Here is a 17,342-nt window from a genome sequence, read left to right as displayed (position 1 = left end):
TGACAAGAATACGTTCTGTCGTTGAAAGCATATGCCGGGGGGGAGATTGAGGGGGATAACGAACACGGGCCAACATGTGTATGGGGCAGCCATCATTCCATAAGGATTGAACCCATCTGTTGCCAGCGCAACACGTACATTACGAGCCTCTTTAGCTTTCTCATGATGAATGCCATCAAAGTGGGTCCGTGCTTCACCATCGGATGCATGTACCATCCTGTCAGGATTGTATCGTTTGCCATTTTTGTGCCATGTCATCTGTTTCGCGGATTCCTCGGTCATGTATAGCCGTTGGATCCTCGGTATGAACGGAAGGTGCCGTCGGATTGTCACGGGAATGTCAAGCTGCCTCTTCTGGCCATCACCAGAATCTACCTCCAGGAACCTAGATGATTTACACTTTGGACAGTACTTTGCTTCCACGTATTCTTTCCTAAATAGGACGCACCCCTTCGGGCAAGCATGTATCTGCTCATACGGCATCTTAAGTGCACGAAGGAGTTTCTGTGACTCGTGCATGCTCTTTGGCAGAAGGTGACCCTCCGGAAGCAGGCTGCCAATAACTGTCAACATACCATCGAAGGCGTCTCGACTCAGGCTATACTGGGACTTTAAAGCCATTATGCGTCCAATGGCATCTAGTTGAGAAACCTTTGTCTGGCCGTGAAGGGGTTTCTGTGCCGCGGCAAACATGTCGTAGAACGCCTTTGCGGTTGCCTCTGGCTCCTCCTCCGTACGTCCTTCAGCGAACTGTGCCTCGTGATAGTCATTTAACATGTTTGCTACCCCGGCATCAGCATCATAATCCTCGACGCGTGGTCTCACCACCTCCTCTCTCATACGATCGGCTTCACCATGGTAGACCCACCGGGTATAGTCTGCCGTAAATCCATTCTTCCAAAGATGTTCCCCCATGACCTTCTTCGTTTGTCTTTTCCTGTTTGCACATTTGCTGCAGGGACAGCAAATTTTACTCGCTCCTTTAGCAGCCACGCCAAATGCCCGTTCCAAGAAAGCATCGGTCTTGTCGATCCATTCATTGGTGACCTGACCCTGACTTGCGCGGCCCGTGTACATCCACTCACGGTCCTCCATCCTCTAACATATATAGCGGCGAGTAATATAAACATCAATTGCATCTACACGACGTTCCTACTATCTAATAGGTGAGGATAGGTCCTAATCCCACGCGAGGATCCGTAGATGAGGTTAGTTTCCATGCTCTACTCCTATTCGAGACAGAATTTCGGCAGCACCTCCCCGCTGTTCTCCAAATACACGTCCTGCTAGGGAGAGTGTGTATCCGGAGAACAACAGGGAGATGATGCCGAAACTCTGTCTCGGATCGGAGCAGACCATGGAAACTAACCCCACCTACGCATCCGTGGGCTGTCCAAAAAACGTGGACAATTCGAAACAGATACGGTTTTAGATATGGAAATATCTGCATATTTCCAACCGTATCTCTTTCGAACGGGAGACGCCTAACTGGGTTACGTGATCTATGACCATGATACGGAAAGAGGGGTTATACCTAGGGTGGCGGTGGAGTCAGGCTAGCGGGGCCGTGGCGGGTCGGTGCAGTGGCGAGGCGACGCGGTGCAGGTAGACCCGCAGCGGCAAGGAAGGCGATCGGGGTCGCCGAGGTACTCCGGCGCCGCTCCGACTGGCTCTTCTCTGCAAAAAAAGAAACATAAAACTGTCAATACAAAATTTCGGCAGCACCTCCCCTGCACGGTGAGGTTTCCAAAACCTGCAAGAAAACCAACGGCACGATGGCCGACATGCACATATATATGAACGGCACGATGGCCGACATGCACAAGATTATATCCAACCACATATATATAACAATGTCATCATTCTTTTTCCCTCTAACTATGGTTCTAGCTTTATCCACGATGTATTGCAAACTAGGAAGGTAATCACACTTCTTCCATGAGCAGTCTCCAACCAAAACTACCGACTACCAAGGTCTTTTTTTTATACAGCACCAAAGGTTTAAATTATGCATTAGGAAGCAAGTTTACTGTGCAGCATAATTCCTACTGCACAAAGCTAACAATCCTAAACAAAGCTAACAATAGCAGCTAACGAAGACAGACCAACTTTTATGATCGCAAAACGTGTGCTAGTTCGACCTAATTGGCTAATTTCTCAAGCAGTATTACCAACTAAAACTACATAGGTCCAATATTTAGCCAGGACAGCAGGACTCTATCGCCGTACCTGCGGCGGACGGAGGAGGCGGACGCCGAACCGGTCTAGGGCCCGAGCGGCAAGGCCTTCGGGCGATCCGTCGGCGTCGCCGGTGAAGACGGCGCAGGGGAGGCCCGGGCGGAGCACCTGCACGGTGCGCACGGCGCACCAGGGCGCGGGCGGGCGCGGGCGCGGGCGCCGCGGGCGCGGGCGCCGCGGGCGCGGGGGCGGCTGGCGCGGGCGTGTGTGCGTGTGTGCGGTGCGTGGGCCGGGGGTTAAATCCCCCCTTTGCCGAGTGCCCCCGATCTGGCACTCGGCAAAGAGGGGTTTTCTTAAAAAAAATTTAAAAATCTTTGCCGAGTGCCCCCGATCTGGCCCTCGGCAAAGAGGGATTTTTTAAAAAAAATTTGAAATTCTTTGCTGAGTGCCAGACGTCCTGGCACTCGGCAAATAGGCTCCTTTCCCGAGTATCATTTTTTGACACTCGGCAAACCCTAATTTTTTTTTCACTTTTCACCTCCAAACTTTTTCTGCAGTCCTCATACAATACCTGGTACTCCATGTTCCAATGTGGCACATTTCTCGGACTTTTTCTATATTTCTTTAATTTATTTCAATTAATTGAATTTTCTTGGATAATTCAAATTATAACTGCTAGTCATTCGAATAATGAAAAAAATGAATGAAAAAATGATATTCATGTTATTTAGTATAATGTGAGGCCGTATCCAGGAACAGACCACAAATTGCGAACATCTTGTTCATGAAACATGACCACGAACTTGCGGTCGAGTTGTTTTTAAATTGTATAAAAAGCAAACGAAGTCCGAAAATCATGAAACTTGTCAAGATGTAATGATATCATATGTGGAGGCTGTGATAAAAATTTGAGAAGGTTTTGCGCAAGTTGTCATGTACGATGCTTGTAACCGTTGCAAACCGAAGAAGTTTACCCAGGTTTCTTCGGAGATTCTTCGGTTTGCAAGTATCGTACGTGACAACTTGTGCAAAACCTTCTCAAATTTTTATCACAGCCTCCACATATGATATCATGACATCTTGACAAGTTTCATGATTTTCGGACTTCGTTTGCTTTTTATACAATTTAAAAACAACTCGACCGCAAGTTCGTGGTCATGTTTCGTGAACAAGATGTTCGAAATTTGTGGTCTGTTCCTGGATACGGCCTCACATTATACTAAATAACATGAATATCATTTTTCCATTCATTTTTTTTCATTATTCGAATGACTAGCAGTTATAATTTGAATTATCCAAGAAAATTCAATTAATTGAAATAAATTAAAGAAATACAGAAAAAATCCGAGAAATGTGCCACATTGGAACATGGAGTACCAGGTATTGTATGAGGACTGCAGAAAAAGTTTGGAGGTCAAAAGTGAAAAAAAAATTAGGGTTTGCCGAGTGTCAAAAAATGACACTCGGGAAAGGAGCCTCTTTGCCGAGTGCCACGTGTTTGTCGAGTTCTTTCTCTCTGGCACTCGGCAAATAGCCTCCACGAACTTGCTCAAAAGTGAAAAAATAGGGTTTGCCGAGTGTCAAAAAATGACACTCGGGAAAGGAGCCTCTTTGCCGAGTGCCATATGTTTGCCGAGTTCTTTATCTCTGGCACTCGGCAAATAGCCTCTTTGCCAAGTTCTTTCTCTGTGGCACTCGGCAAATAGGCTCTTTGCCGAGTGCCAGATGTTTGCCGAGTTCTTTCTCGCTGGCACTCGGCAAATAGCCTCTTTGCCGAGTGCCCGATAAAAAGCACGCGGTAAAATCTGGGACACTCGGCAAAGAAGCCGTCTCCGGTAGTGAATCTGCAATCAATCATAGAACTCGAATTAGGTAGCAAACTGAGGCAGCTTGTTACTTGTCTTGGTGCTGTTATAAGTTTAATCCTTCACGTTGGACAGCGCGCCATACCATGCATGTGTAGCATAAGTTTGGATGTTCTCGTCACCCTCGGTCACCACCGTCAAGAAATCTGCTGCATCCTGTCCTCTTCCTGCTGTGTACTCTCTAGTCTAAATGCCACCCGGAATCGGCACGGTAGCAACATTTAACAATGGACACTGCATGCCCTCGTCGATCTCTGCCATGTTCGACTATATATGGTTCGTTCACGAGAGCAGGTGCGAGCGCGTGCAGCCGCATGCCACGGCCGGCATCCCGCATGGCCCTGCTACCATCCTCTCCGCAAGCGAACAACAGGCCAACCCTCTCTCCCCCCCCCCCCCCTGTGTGCCCGTGATCGCAGATAATCCACCGGTTACAGACTTACAGTACGCTCGTGTTCCCTCGTGCGTGCATGTTCTCCCGCACTCGTAGTCCAAGCAGGGTGACAGGCAGCAGCGTCCATCTCTCTCTCTCTCTCTCTCTCTCTCTCTCTCTCTCTCTCTCTCTCTCTCTCTCTCTCTCTCTCTCTCTCTCTCTCTCACACACACACACACACACACACACTCACATTCTCTTGTCTCTTGCACCCCCCGCTTCCTTCTTAATTGGTCGTTTCTTTCCGCCTTGTGACTTTGTCAGATCCACTCAACAATGGCGGCCGCCTCTTCCCCGGCTCACCTTCTTTGTGTTCTCTTGCTTCTGGTCGTCGGCGCTCTAGTCGACGGCAGCGGCGGCCAACACGGGAAGAGCGCCGTGCTCTCTCTGCGGGAGTTGGAGGAATGGGGTGCCGCGAGGAGGACCCGGAGCAGCCGTGACGCTGACGCAAAGCGTGCTGAAACGCTAGGTAATTCTGCACTATCACTAGGTAAGACAGAAATGTGCATGCATGCAATGAAGTTGAATTTGTGCAAAAAGAGCCGTGGTTGCTTATAACAATGATGTTATTATATGTTTTCCAATGCGTATTTCTAATTGATACAAAGAAATCCAGTCTTCATGGAATTTGTATTAATGAATAAGTGAATTTCACTATTCAGATTCAATGCTAATTTTTCTTTTATGTGTTCCTGAACTATTTTCTGTGGAAGGAGTATACCTTAGACCCTAGTCTTATCTGTGAAGTTTTATTCGGATAGGGGGTTTGGGGGTCCAGATCCTTAATGTCTTGTGCAAATGTCAACTAAAATCCAAAAAATCGGGAACAGTCATCCATGTTCAAATGGGCCTTTGCGCATTTCGTTCTGAGATGGACAAGAGGTACGACCTCCAGTAGCTATTTTTATGATAATCACCCACAAGCATTCGATGTATTAATCTCCCTAACAAAAGTTTTCGACAAAAATGGAGAAGCCAATAAATATCAGAATGACACTTCTTGTTCCTCCATGAAAATATCCTGAAATATTTCTGATGGTGGTTCCAGTCAACATGGGCTACACTTATGCATATGGTCCATCTGGCACACCAATCTGGCTGGGGTTGTACAATTTGGTTCTCATGGTTAATTTCCCATTTGTACCTTAGTCCTTACCAGCAGTGGAAAGTAAAGAATGTGCACTGCTCATCATGCATATCGTACATCCAAAATCGTACTTCCAGTTTCTAAAATCACAAATTCAAAATTCAGATTTTGATGTAAGTTCAGAAGCTACTTTTGCTTGGAGTGCATTGCTCCAAACCCACAGTACTGGATTTTACATGCAGTTGTCACTTGCTCACTTCTCCATGTTTGTCATGTTCTTCAGGTGAGCACAAGAAAGCAGGGGCACCGAGAACAGCGGCCACCGTGCTGGAGCTGAAGCACCACTCCGTCATGGCAAACCCCGACGACCCCACGGCCCGCGACCGCTACCTCAGTCGTCTCCTCGCTGCCGACGAAGCGCGTGCGAGCTCGCTGCAGCTGCGGAATAGGGCGGCAGCGTCCACGCAGTCCAGCTCCGGCCAGGCGGTGGCGGCCCAGGTTCCGCTGACCTCCGGCATCCGCTTCCAGACGCTCAACTACGTCACCACCATCTCGCTCGGCGGCAGCTCCGGTGCCGCCTCGAACCTCACCGTCATCGTGGACACCGGCAGCGACCTCACCTGGGTGCAGTGCAAGCCCTGCTCCGCGTGCTACGCGCAGCGCGACCCGCTCTTCGACCCGGCCGGCTCCGCCACCTACGCCGCCGTCCCGTGCAACGCCTCCGCCTGCGCTGCCTCCCTAAAGGCGGCCACCGGCACGCCTGGATCCTGTGCTAGCAGCGGCGGGAACAGCGAGAAGTGCTACTACGCGCTGGCCTACGGCGACGGGTCGTTCAGCCGCGGCGTGCTCGCCACGGACACGATCGGCCTCGGCGGCGCTAGCCTCCACGGCTTCGTGTTCGGGTGCGGGCTCAGCAACCGCGGCCTGTTCGGCGGCACGGCGGGACTCATGGGCCTCGGTCGCACCGAGCTGTCGCTGGTCTCCCAGACGGCGTCCCGGTACGGCGGCGTCTTCTCCTACTGCCTGCCGGCCACCACGTCCGGCAACGCTTCAGGCTCCCTCTCGCTCGGCGGCGACACGACGTCCTACCGTAACACGACGTCCGTGGCCTACACCCGCATGATCGCGGACCCGGCGCAGCCGCCGTTCTACTTCCTGAACGTCACCGGCGCGGCCGTCGGCGGGACCCCCGTGGCGGCGCAGGGGCTGGGCGCCAGCAACGTGCTCATCGACTCCGGCACGGTGATCACGCGCCTGGCGCCATCCGTGTACCGCGCCGTGCGCGCCGAGTTCACGCGCCAGTTCGGTGCCGCGGGCTACCCTGCCGCACCGGGGTTCTCCATCCTCGACACGTGCTACGACCTGACGGGGCACGACGAAGTGAAGGTGCCACTGCTGACACTGCGGCTGGAGGGCGGCGCCGACGTGACCGTGGACGCCGCCGGGATGCTGTTCGTGGTGAGGAAGGATGGGTCCCAGGTGTGCCTTGCCATGGCGAGCCTCTCTTACGAGGACCAGACGCCCATCATCGGCAACTACCAGCAGAAGAACAAGAGGGTGGTGTATGACACGGCGGGGTCAAGGCTAGGCTTTGCTGACGAGGACTGCAGCTATGTATAGAACTTGAGGAGGATAAAATATTCAGAGAAAAGGAAGCTGCAAACTTACGAGATGAGTGAATGTTCTGTTTCTCATTATCTCCATCTGATGTTGTAAACTCTGTTCTTGGCAAATCTTTATGCTATTCAAGTAGTTATTCCATGCAATTTCGGTAGATTTAAGGATGACACTTTGGAATATATACCTGTGGCTACCCCATCTAAGTATGGCACCCGTGTTGTAATACCATGAGTTTTGGAAAATGTAATAAGAACAGTGTAGTACAAAAATTATGACAGGAAGGACGTTGACCGTGCGTTATTACAAATGGGCGAAAAGTGGGTTTTGATCCGTAGCTCGGATGAATGATTAGAGACCGCGGATACGTAGATCTTGTCAAAACGAATCCGTTTGACTATTCAAACGTCCCATTTGGACACCCGATGAATCTGTAGCGAGCACAAGAAACTCCGACCGTTGGATAAAAGGAAAAAAATATCCCAACCGACCCACTCAGTCAGTCGGCTGGTCGTCATATAAAAAGGGACCGGGCCCTTCACTGACCAATGCCGAGCAACCAGAACCCAAACCCTAACCCTAGCTATTGCGCTGTCGTCATCCTCTGTCGACGTGTCAGTCATCATTGTCGTCTTCTCAATACCACCGCTGTCGCCGGTGAGCATCGTCGTTCCCATTGTGGCTCTGCTCCGCCCACACCGCACCGCCTCCCGTCGTGCATGTTGGCCACCGCCATTTAGCCAACCGCCAGCTGTTGACCGTCGTCCTGCCTCCAGCCACCATCGTCGTCGCCTACCGGTCGCCGCCCCTCGATCCTGCACAGGTCACCACCCTGTCATGTTACTCGGCCATGCCACATCGTCGCCCAGCTCATGCTGTTGTTGTTCAGCCGCCTGCACCACGCCACCATCGCCGCTGGTCACCTGCTGTTGTGCTTGGTTACTAGTGGTGGTACTCGGCTCCTGCTGGTGATGGTGCTCGGCTTCTGTTGGCGGTGCTCCAACCTGAATAGCAAGCATCAGAGAAGGAAGAAAGAGGAAAAAGAAAAGGAAAAAAGAATAAGAAAAGAAATGAAAAAGAGAGGAGAAAAAGGGAAAATAGGAAGAAGGGGAGTTCTCGGGGATTTCATCAGATTAATCATCGGTTCGTGGTCTACGCATTAAGGGTAACATTCTCGTAATCCCTAGATGCTTATAGATAATTTGGTGGTCGACTTTGTCGTTGGACGCATGATTGGAAGCTTGATCGTCTAGCAGCGAGAGAACACTCGAAAACTAGAAATGATTGGAGCCATATTTCGGCTATGTGATTAAAGCGTAAGTCATAGTGTATTTCCCGTAGATGCTCTAGAGGTATTTATTTGTTGTCCTAGGTTAAGCAGAATAAAAGTTATGGCTCAATCAATGAGCAACTCAGAACATTGGTTGAGTTCGCAAAAAATGACTAAATCGGGGATTTGGGGGTTTTGGCAGGATAGAGTAGTTCAGATAGACAATGTTTAGTTATGTGGATGTTTCGGGATAGATTTTGAGTACAATCTTGTTCCTCAGGTTTTGGGAGTGACAGTGCCAACGGCGTGAAGTCGGTTCCTCATCACGGTTAAGGAAAGTGCATGACGAACCTGTTTTATGGCATGAGTGTGCTTGATGGATGTTTCACTGACTCTCAATTACGTTTGTTCAATATTCATATTTAATGTGTTCATATGGTTCAAGTTCATGATTGTGATCATGTCGTGTGATCAAGTTTCAATTATTTCCTTTAAATTCCATTCATGTTCCGAGCAAATCAGATGTGTAATTTGGTTCTTATATTCATGTTCTTGTGAGTAAGTGATGGCCTCACTTGCTCGACTTTACCAGTAAACACTAAGGATATATTCTAGATTGCCCGTTTCAAACAGAAACTAGTGGTTCATTGTTATATTCTAGGACAAAGAAAAAACTCACTATTTATCATTCTTCATTTACATTGTTGATGTGTCTGTTCTTCTAGTTTCACACTGTACTTGCTCAGTGTTTTTACTCATTTTTATGTTTCATTTGGTTTTTAGGTACCATTGGTCACGACATGTTCGAAAGGGAAATTAGCATCACATGGTGGCAAGTGATCACACTCAAATCATTACCTAGTTGTCTCCATAATACCGTAGCGCTGTAACTGGCTGTTTGGTTAGTTAAACAGCTTGTGGTTGTTTTGTAAAGTGTATCCGATCTAAGAAGTTATATCGGGTCCTAGTTTGAAACTGTTATGTTTACTTTCCATTTGTGAATATTATGCATGTGGTGTATGTGTGTTTTTTCTTCCACAAGGAAATGGCGGTTTTAGGGGAAATTCTGTCAAAATTTCTAATATTTTCTGAACTGATTAGGTGTGCTTAGACTGGAGTTTTTTGCATCCGGGTTTGTAGATATTTAGGATGTTATAGTTGGTATCAGAGCTAGATAGTAGTTACTTAGGGTAGTTACTTGTTAACTTAGGCAAACGATCATTAAAATTTTACATAGGCTTAACTAAGTTAAAATTTGACACATTGGTGCACCATAGGATGGGTTTGTCATTCATTGCATCATGTTCTTGATATGTTTTATTTGTTATATTTATGTTGCCTTGTATTCTTGTGCATGTTGGCAGACCGTTGTCGTGTGAGGCTTATAAAGGCACTATATATAGTATGAGTAAGTTGTACATATTTGACTCTTTATTTTGTTATAGCCTTGGACTAAGGTTCTCTTGAAAATTGGAAGAGACAGTTTTGAAAGAAGATGTTGATGTTGTTCCCATAAGCATATGAGTATAGAGGAAAAAGAGAAATAAGTTGTTGGATTCGGATATTGATGCTTCTCCTTCAAGTTCATGAGAAGGTAAGGAAATAGATTAAATTTGGACATCAGCCATGGATGTTGTGCTAGTCAAGAGTATGATTCGGAATTTTACGGTTGAGGAACATCATGATGTTGTAGAGGGTGATGAACTGCCTCTCCGCTTCAACTCATCCTCATGGACTATAGAGGGGAGATAGAATCTTGTTTTCCTAGATCATAGCTGAGAACCCTACTATCGAGTCATGGATCCCTGATGTGCATCCGGTGGTCTTGTCTGTCTTGTCTAGCTTGTCTAGTATGAAGCTAGTCTCCTGGGGGTTCGCCTTAATAATCCTTGCTTCGTGAAGTTTGGGTTCAGTATGGCTTTAGTAGCGAGGCCTAGCATCGTTGCATAGTGATTAGTTTCCGTGGTGTTGTTACCTAGTTCTATCCTTGTGAGTGGCAACCCATGACATCAAGTTTGGTAGTGATTTTGTCTCTCCTGGTATTTGATATGTTCCCTCGCCTATATCTTTTGAAGGATTTCCTCTAAGAATATTAGAAAGAGCAACAAGAAGGTTGCTTCCTAGATAGTTGAAGTATCGCAGTGACTGCTTGGAATCCTCTTGGGCTATTCGAAGCTGAATGGTCCAGTCAATGGCTTATTGCCCTTGATTAGTGGAGTTTTCTGATAGTTTTGATTTGTAGTTAGATATCGTGACTATGGGATGAGTGGGATTAGGTTTGATCTATCTACCCAACATGGTGTTTGAATAAAATGTGCAAATGGATGGCCTGATCAACCATACCGCTTGACCATTTTATTCATCGTGACTACAGCAGTGTAATGGATCCCTACAATCCTTTGTAGGTCTCTTCTGAGTAGATGTTCACTACGTCAACTAGAGAAAGAATATGAGTGGTGCTGGTTCGTGTATAGCACCACTGGGGTTATCTCTTAGTGGAGTTTAAAGCTTTCCATTCTTGTCGGCTAGCACAACAAAATTTGCGTGCAAGTGATTATGAGATTGTGTGAATAAATTTTGGGTGCCTCGAAGGGGAAAGTACACCATGGTTCATAGTACCTATTCCTTAGAGTTGGTCTCACGGGGACAAAATTTTAGATCAAGATGTGATATATGCTTATTGGAAATTGTGACTCAAGAACCTTGTCAGGTGAGAGGTTAGTCTTTCAAGGGACTGTGCCTCCGTGGTAATCATTTGTGCGCTAAGATTGTGCCCTATACAACATTCCATGAAGATCAGATTTCTTGGAATTTTGGCTGTGAAACTAATCAAGACATTGATGGTTGAGGAACTCCATGTAGTGCTAGGGATGCCACCAGAACGTGATGTGGAGTTCCATATTGATCTTGTTCCAATACTCTACCTATTACTATAGCACCTTACCATTTGGCTCGCCCTTTTGAAGAAGAGTTGAAGAAACAATTGGATGATCTATTATCTAGGAAGCTGATTAGGTGAAGTGTTGCCATGTGGAAATCCAGTTCTATTCACTAAGAAGAAAGATGGAAGTAGGTGTATATGTGTCGATTATCATGCTCTGAACATAGTGACTATCAAGAATAAATACCCATTGCCCACTGGTGGAGGATTTATTCGATCAGCTGAATGGAGCCAAGGTGTTATCATAGATCGGTTTGCAATCTAAGTATGGATAGAGAAGACTGCATTTTTCCACTCGGAATGGTCATCATGAGGTTAAGGGTATGTCTTTTGGACTCATGAGCACACCTGCTTATTTCATCGAGATGATGAATAACATGGTACATGAGCATCTGTATAAGTTTGTGGTGGTGTTCATTGATTATATACTGATATATTCTAAGATCAAAGAGCATGAGTAGCACCGAATGTCGTGATAGGGATTTCATGGAAGAATCAGGTTTGGTCAAAGAAAAAGAAAAAATAGGGTGCAAGTTTTGGTTTTTAGAGGTTGGTTTTATATGACATGTGACTAATGAGCATTGAATCCTAGTTGGTCCATATAAAGTCTCCATGGTGGTGGAATGAGAGAGACCGACTAATCTAGAGGAGGTGTGGAGCTATCGGGTTTATCAGGTTATTTCTGTCGAGTCGTGAAAGATTTCCCTAATATTATCATGTCAATGTCCATGATGATACATAAGGGTGTGAAATACCAATGGATTGATGGTTGTGGACATAACCTTCATATGTTAGTGTATAGGTTAGTGACTACCTTTCCTCACACTTCTTGAGTCGATGAGCATTTCACCGCTTGCCTCAATTCTTCCTGAGTGATCTGGGATGTGGCTTTATGCAAGATAGCAAGGCAATTGCACTTGTGTCGAGGCATTTAAGGAATCATGAGCATAATTATCCCTCTTGTGATTTATATCTTGCTACCATGGTCTCTGCTCTTAAGGTTTGGAGGCATTATCTGCACGGAGCAACTTGTGACATATTCATAAGAATCTTAAGTAAATTTTCACCAGAAAGATCTGGAATTGAGACAGAGCAGATGGTTAGAGTCGATATAGGATTACGACCTTAACATCAATTACGTACTAGTTAAAGCCAAAAATAGTTGTAGATGCTTGGGGTCACAAGGTTGTCCCCCTACGTTGAGATGTTTGATAGCTGATTTTGAACGGATGGATATTTCATATAGTTATGCACGAGTGTCAGAAAGAGAAACAAAAGTTATTCTTGAGTCCCCTATACCTGAGCACGAGTTCAAGTATGGGAACATGGTCGGCTATTTCAAGATGTTAAAATGCGCATTGGAGAAGGGAAAGTTGTACAGACATGGTGAAACATGTGGCTTCAGGTGGGGGTTTGCGAGCAAGTTAAGGCTGAGTATATGCATCCCGCCGAGAAATTGCGAACATTAAAGGTTCTCTTTGTGGTCTTGGGGTGACATTACCATTGGTTTTGTGATTGGTTTACCCTGCTCCCCACAAGGAGGAGATTCTATTTGGGTTAGGTTGATCATCTAAGTAAAGTAGCGTATCTTATTTCTATCCGTTCCACAAATTTAGCTGGCAATTTTGTACTGGTCTACACGCGCAAGATAGTGCGACTACATGGAGTACCTCACTCCAATGTTCTGATAAAGAAGCTAAAATTGTATTAAGTGATGGGGTATATTGCAAAGTGTCATGGGTACCGAATTGCAGTTTAGCAGTGCTTTCTACCTCGCTCCAATGTTCTAACGGAGTTTGCCTACAATAATAGACATAATGCTAACATTCGTTTCGCATCTCCTTAAGCTCTTTATGGACAGAAGAGAAGATCGCCACTTTGTTGGGGTGAAGTGGGTGAGGAAATAGTTTTGGACCAAATTGGATTTAGCAAATGACGCAACGCGTGGCTGAGATCCGACAAGACATGCTAGCCACCTGAAGTAGGTAGAAGAGTTTTGCGGTAGTTAGGAGATAGGATTTGGAGTTTCAGGTGGGTGATGAGGTTCTTCTCAAAGTATCTCCCACCAAGGGTGTTGTTAGATTTGGTACCAAAGGAAAGCTTAGTCCAAGGTACATCGGCCCATTTTCGATAATTGCACGAATTAGGAAGCTAGCATATCGACTGGAGCTACCCGAGTCGATGAGAGGCGTGCATGGCGTATTCCATGTTTCCATGTTGCGAAAATACTTAAGAGATCACGAACATCATATAACGTTGGGGCATGTGACTATTGAACATGATCTGGCAATTGAGACCCGACCTGTGAGGATTTTGGAAGAGTCTGAAAGAGTGTTAAGGCGTAAGACGCTCAAGTTTGTCGAGGTTCTCTGGGCAAATCAGACGAAACATGAAGTGACCTGGGAACTCGAGTCTCAAATGAGAGAGAAATTTCTGGAGTTGTTCACATCTAGCTTGTAGCAATGTTCTTGTTCATATCTAGTTGTTCCCCCTCCTTGAGTAATGTGAATAATGAATTCAAGGACGAATTCTGTTGAAGGGGCAGAGGATGTAACACCCCGAGTTTTGGGAAATGTAATGAGAATAGTGTAGTACAAAAATTATGACAGAAAGGGTGTTGACCGTGTGTTATTCCAAATGGGCAAAATTTTGGTTTTTGATTTGTAGCTCGGATGAACGATTGGAGACCGCGAATACATAGATCTTATCAAAATGAATCTGTTTAACTATTCAAACGTGCCATTTGGACACCTTGTGGATCCATAGAGAGCCTAATAAATTTATATCATTGGATAAAAGGAAAAAATATCTTGACCGACCGACTCGGTCAGTCGGCCAGCCACCACATAAAAAGGGACTGAGCCCTTGACCGACCGACACGAGCCACCAAAACCCTAACCCTAACCCTAGCTACATTCTAGAACAATACAGGCGAACCACAAGAAGACAGACACATCTCTATTAGATAAGAAAAAAGCCCAAATACATGAAGCAGAAGGGGTAGTCAAATATTAAGACTTTGACCCCCTTCAAAAAAAAATAAAGCAAAAAACAGACAGCCTGCGACAGAGCTACACCTCTGGGGCATCCTCCTGAAGACGACCCTCCGAAGACTCCACCTACTTTCGGGCCTCCTCCATGGCCTGACGAAGGCCTTCAACCTCGTCACGGGCCGCAACAAAGGCATGGCACCCCCTTCTCCCAGTGCCCTCGTCAAAATTACTTGCTACGTGGCACAGCAGAAGATGAAAAAGGACAAAATGAGCTACTCAGAACTAGACACCGAACCCAGCAAATCGCGACTAAACTACTAACCTGCAGGGCCGCCACTACCCTACATGTCTCCACTTCCTCCAAAGGACGCTGGGCCAACAATCCCTGGACCTCTCCACTCCGGAGAAGAGAGGAGGCTGCGATGAAGGCCCTTGACGCCTCCAAGCACAGGGCGAAGTCGTCCAGAGTCAAGGCCCCAAGGCCAGGGCTCCCCTCGACCGTTGCGAAGGGAGCCCTGGTGGAGGGCACAGTGCCCCCAACACCGGCCACGAGGGCATTCAGGGACACCTCCAGAGGAGTCCTCGACCCCTGCCAGGGCTCCGAAGCCTCTGGGAGAGGAGTCGAAGACGCATCCACCTCAATGGTCGCTGCAAAATACCAAGAAACACGAATCAAGATCCTGGTGCACGACCAAAACATGATATAGCTAACGAAGCAACAACACCTCACTAAGTCCCTCAAACCCTCTCATAGAAGAGCCTGTAACGTCATCGATGTCCAAACCGGCGTACTCAAAATCATATTCCACGGAGGCCACGCCTCCTCTCCAGCTTTGGTCGTAGCCGACAATATACAAAGAGGCTAGGCCCTTCCCCCAGTCACCACTACCAAGCTGACCCTCACCTCCGGACGGGTAGCTTGCACTCCTGACCCACCTCTAACGCTTCCTACGAACCAGCGGCACCTCGGACGACTCGGTCGTCGAGCCGGTATGTGAATCTTTAGAGATAGAAGGCCGCAGGCTCGGAGTGGCTTCACGTGGATCGCGGGAGCGGCGCATGCTCGTTTCCAGACAAACTTAGGCTCTGGCGGATCCCGCCATGCCGAAGCCCCCATTCCGAGGTGAAAGTAGATGCGGTTGTAACACTCCCAGCTCTGTGTTAGAGCCATCCGCCGCTCCCACTCCGCGTGAGTAGGTGGGCCCAGGATCACCTCCGCGATCTCCACCGCACGCTCCAGCGGAAGGCAGCTCTCTAAAAGAAAAAGGTGGCTCACATCTGCGGATCAAAAACCAGACAACAAAGAGGACTCACCAGAGCTAATGGGGGGACCGGAGTACACCTTCGGCCACTCTTCCACACCTTGCTCGAAGGCCCAGTCCCAGCCCATCTGAATGGGCTGAATACGCAACATGGTGAACTCCTCCAAGAGGTCACACATGCTCATCTTTTCAGCCACCCTCCGAAGAAGGGCCAGCCGCGAGGCAAACTAATCGTCCGTGACCCCCGTCTCCGGCTCCAGGACATACGCGATATCCCGGTTTGTGCAGCGAAGGGGGGATGCAAGGCCGACGTTGTAGTAAAACCATCGCTGCAACCAGCCCGTATATCACTGACCGTTAATAGCCTTCGCTGGGAAGGCATCGCAGTACTGCAGCCGTATCTAGAAGTTAACACTGCCAAAACTGAGGGGCCTCTTTGTCCTATCGCCCTTGATCATCTTCGGCTGGAAGCTGGCAAAGTGGAGGGCCGCGAAGAAATCCGCCCTCCCTTCACACCCCTCCGTCCGCATGGCCCACTCGAAGGTGGCCAAGCGAGCAATGGCATGGAGATGCGGAAGCTCCATATAGTAGTGGTGGAGCACCTCCTCAAGCAACAGCACCGATGGAAAGCCCAGGCCCGCTTCGAAGAAAGCCTCGAACATCATGACCTCATGGGCTAGAGGCTCCGGGACCTCCTCATCCAGCGATGACCAAGCAACGGCTCTAGAGGGAAGCTTCCCCTCCCTAAACATCCGGTCAAGCTCCGCGTCATCGATGGCAGACACTCCTAGCACGGTGGTCTGCTGAGGATGACTTCTGCTAGCGCGATGGAGCTCCACCCTGGTAGCGGCCCCATCAACAACGGATGAATCGGCGCCACCAGAGGGCCCCCTGCCACGGCCGCCTAAGTTACAGCTCCACCCGGGGCACTCGAGCTGGCCATACAGATCGTAGGAGGATGACGGAAGGCGCTAGACGGCAAGAAAGAAAGAAAGAAGAGTAGCAATCGATGGACGCATGCGCAAAGCAAGAACAACTAGAGGCGAAGGGCAGATGAGAACGAAATGCAAGCGAGAAGGCTGCTCAAGGTAATCCCTCTCCTCGTAAAAATAAGAGAGAGATTACCTCCTCTAGAAAAACGGGCACATGCCTTGTCCCTTCACCTGCCAGACCACGATCATAGGGGAGCAGAACCACCCCCCACGACCCCCCAACCACAAGATGCCACACGTCCCACGTCCGTCTGACAAGGCGTGATCGTGCCTTTTCACAGGGTGCATTCAATGCCCCTTGTCACCAACGTCATCGAACGGACAGTTCAGATCAAGTGGATCGAATCTTCCAAGGCAAGCCAAGCGATACTAGAGACCATAAGCCATCAAACAGCAAAGCTAGGGACCGCCGGAGGCCTTACTCAGAAAGAACCGTGGGCCCGACCGCTCCGCTGGCCGCCCTCGCGAGGGGCTACTGTTGTGGGTCGTTGTTAAGGACCCACGACGACCCCTTGGTAGGCATGTCAATGGGGAAAATTCCCGCGGGGAATGGGTAACCATCCCCGTCCCCGTTTGAGAGAAATTTCCCCGTCCCCGTCCCCGTCCCCGTCCCCGTCCCCGCCCACAGGGGGGGAAAATTGTCCCATCCCCGCCCCCGCGTGGGGAATGGGTACCCGATGGGGTCCCCGTCCCCGCTACCCAGA

At 48.2% G+C, this 17,342-nt stretch overlaps 1 protein-coding gene across 2 annotated transcripts; it reads left to right on the top strand.

Annotated features, from left to right (window-relative positions):
• Nucleotides 1-4,359: 4,359 nt before the first annotated feature.
• On the top strand, nt 4,360-7,496 carry LOC133898328 (aspartyl protease family protein At5g10770-like). Of its 2 annotated transcripts, none has more exons than XM_062338986.1 (2): nt 4,360-4,966; nt 5,847-7,496. In XM_062338986.1, the coding sequence occupies exons 1-2, from the start codon at nt 4,753-4,755 to the stop codon at nt 7,181-7,183; spliced, it is 1,551 nt and encodes a 516-aa protein (XP_062194970.1). In that variant the 5' UTR covers nt 4,360-4,752; the 3' UTR covers nt 7,184-7,496. The 2 variants fall into 2 exon arrangements, with proteins under 2 accessions (XP_062194970.1, XP_062194971.1); XM_062338987.1 differs by having other exon boundaries at nt 4,360-4,945; nt 5,847-7,495.
• The last annotated feature ends 9,846 nt before the right edge of the window (nt 7,497-17,342 follow it).

This window comes from Phragmites australis, chromosome 18 (genome assembly GCF_958298935.1).
Source record: "Phragmites australis chromosome 18, lpPhrAust1.1, whole genome shotgun sequence".
Classification (NCBI taxonomy): Eukaryota; Viridiplantae; Streptophyta; class Magnoliopsida; order Poales; family Poaceae; genus Phragmites; species Phragmites australis.
The sequence above is the reverse complement of the archived record's forward strand: the minus strand, read 5'-3'. Positions and strand labels throughout refer to the sequence as shown.

Bases quoted from the DNA above. Each gene is read 5' to 3' on its own strand.
- LOC133898328 (XM_062338986.1), top strand. From the start codon at position 4,753: ATGGCGGCCGCCTCTTCCCCGGCTCACCTTCTTTGTGTTCTCTTGCTT. The intron at 4,967-5,846 runs GTAAGACAGAAA...CATGTTCTTCAG, and splicing joins TAATTCTGCACTATCACTAG to GTGAGCACAAGAAAGCAGGG.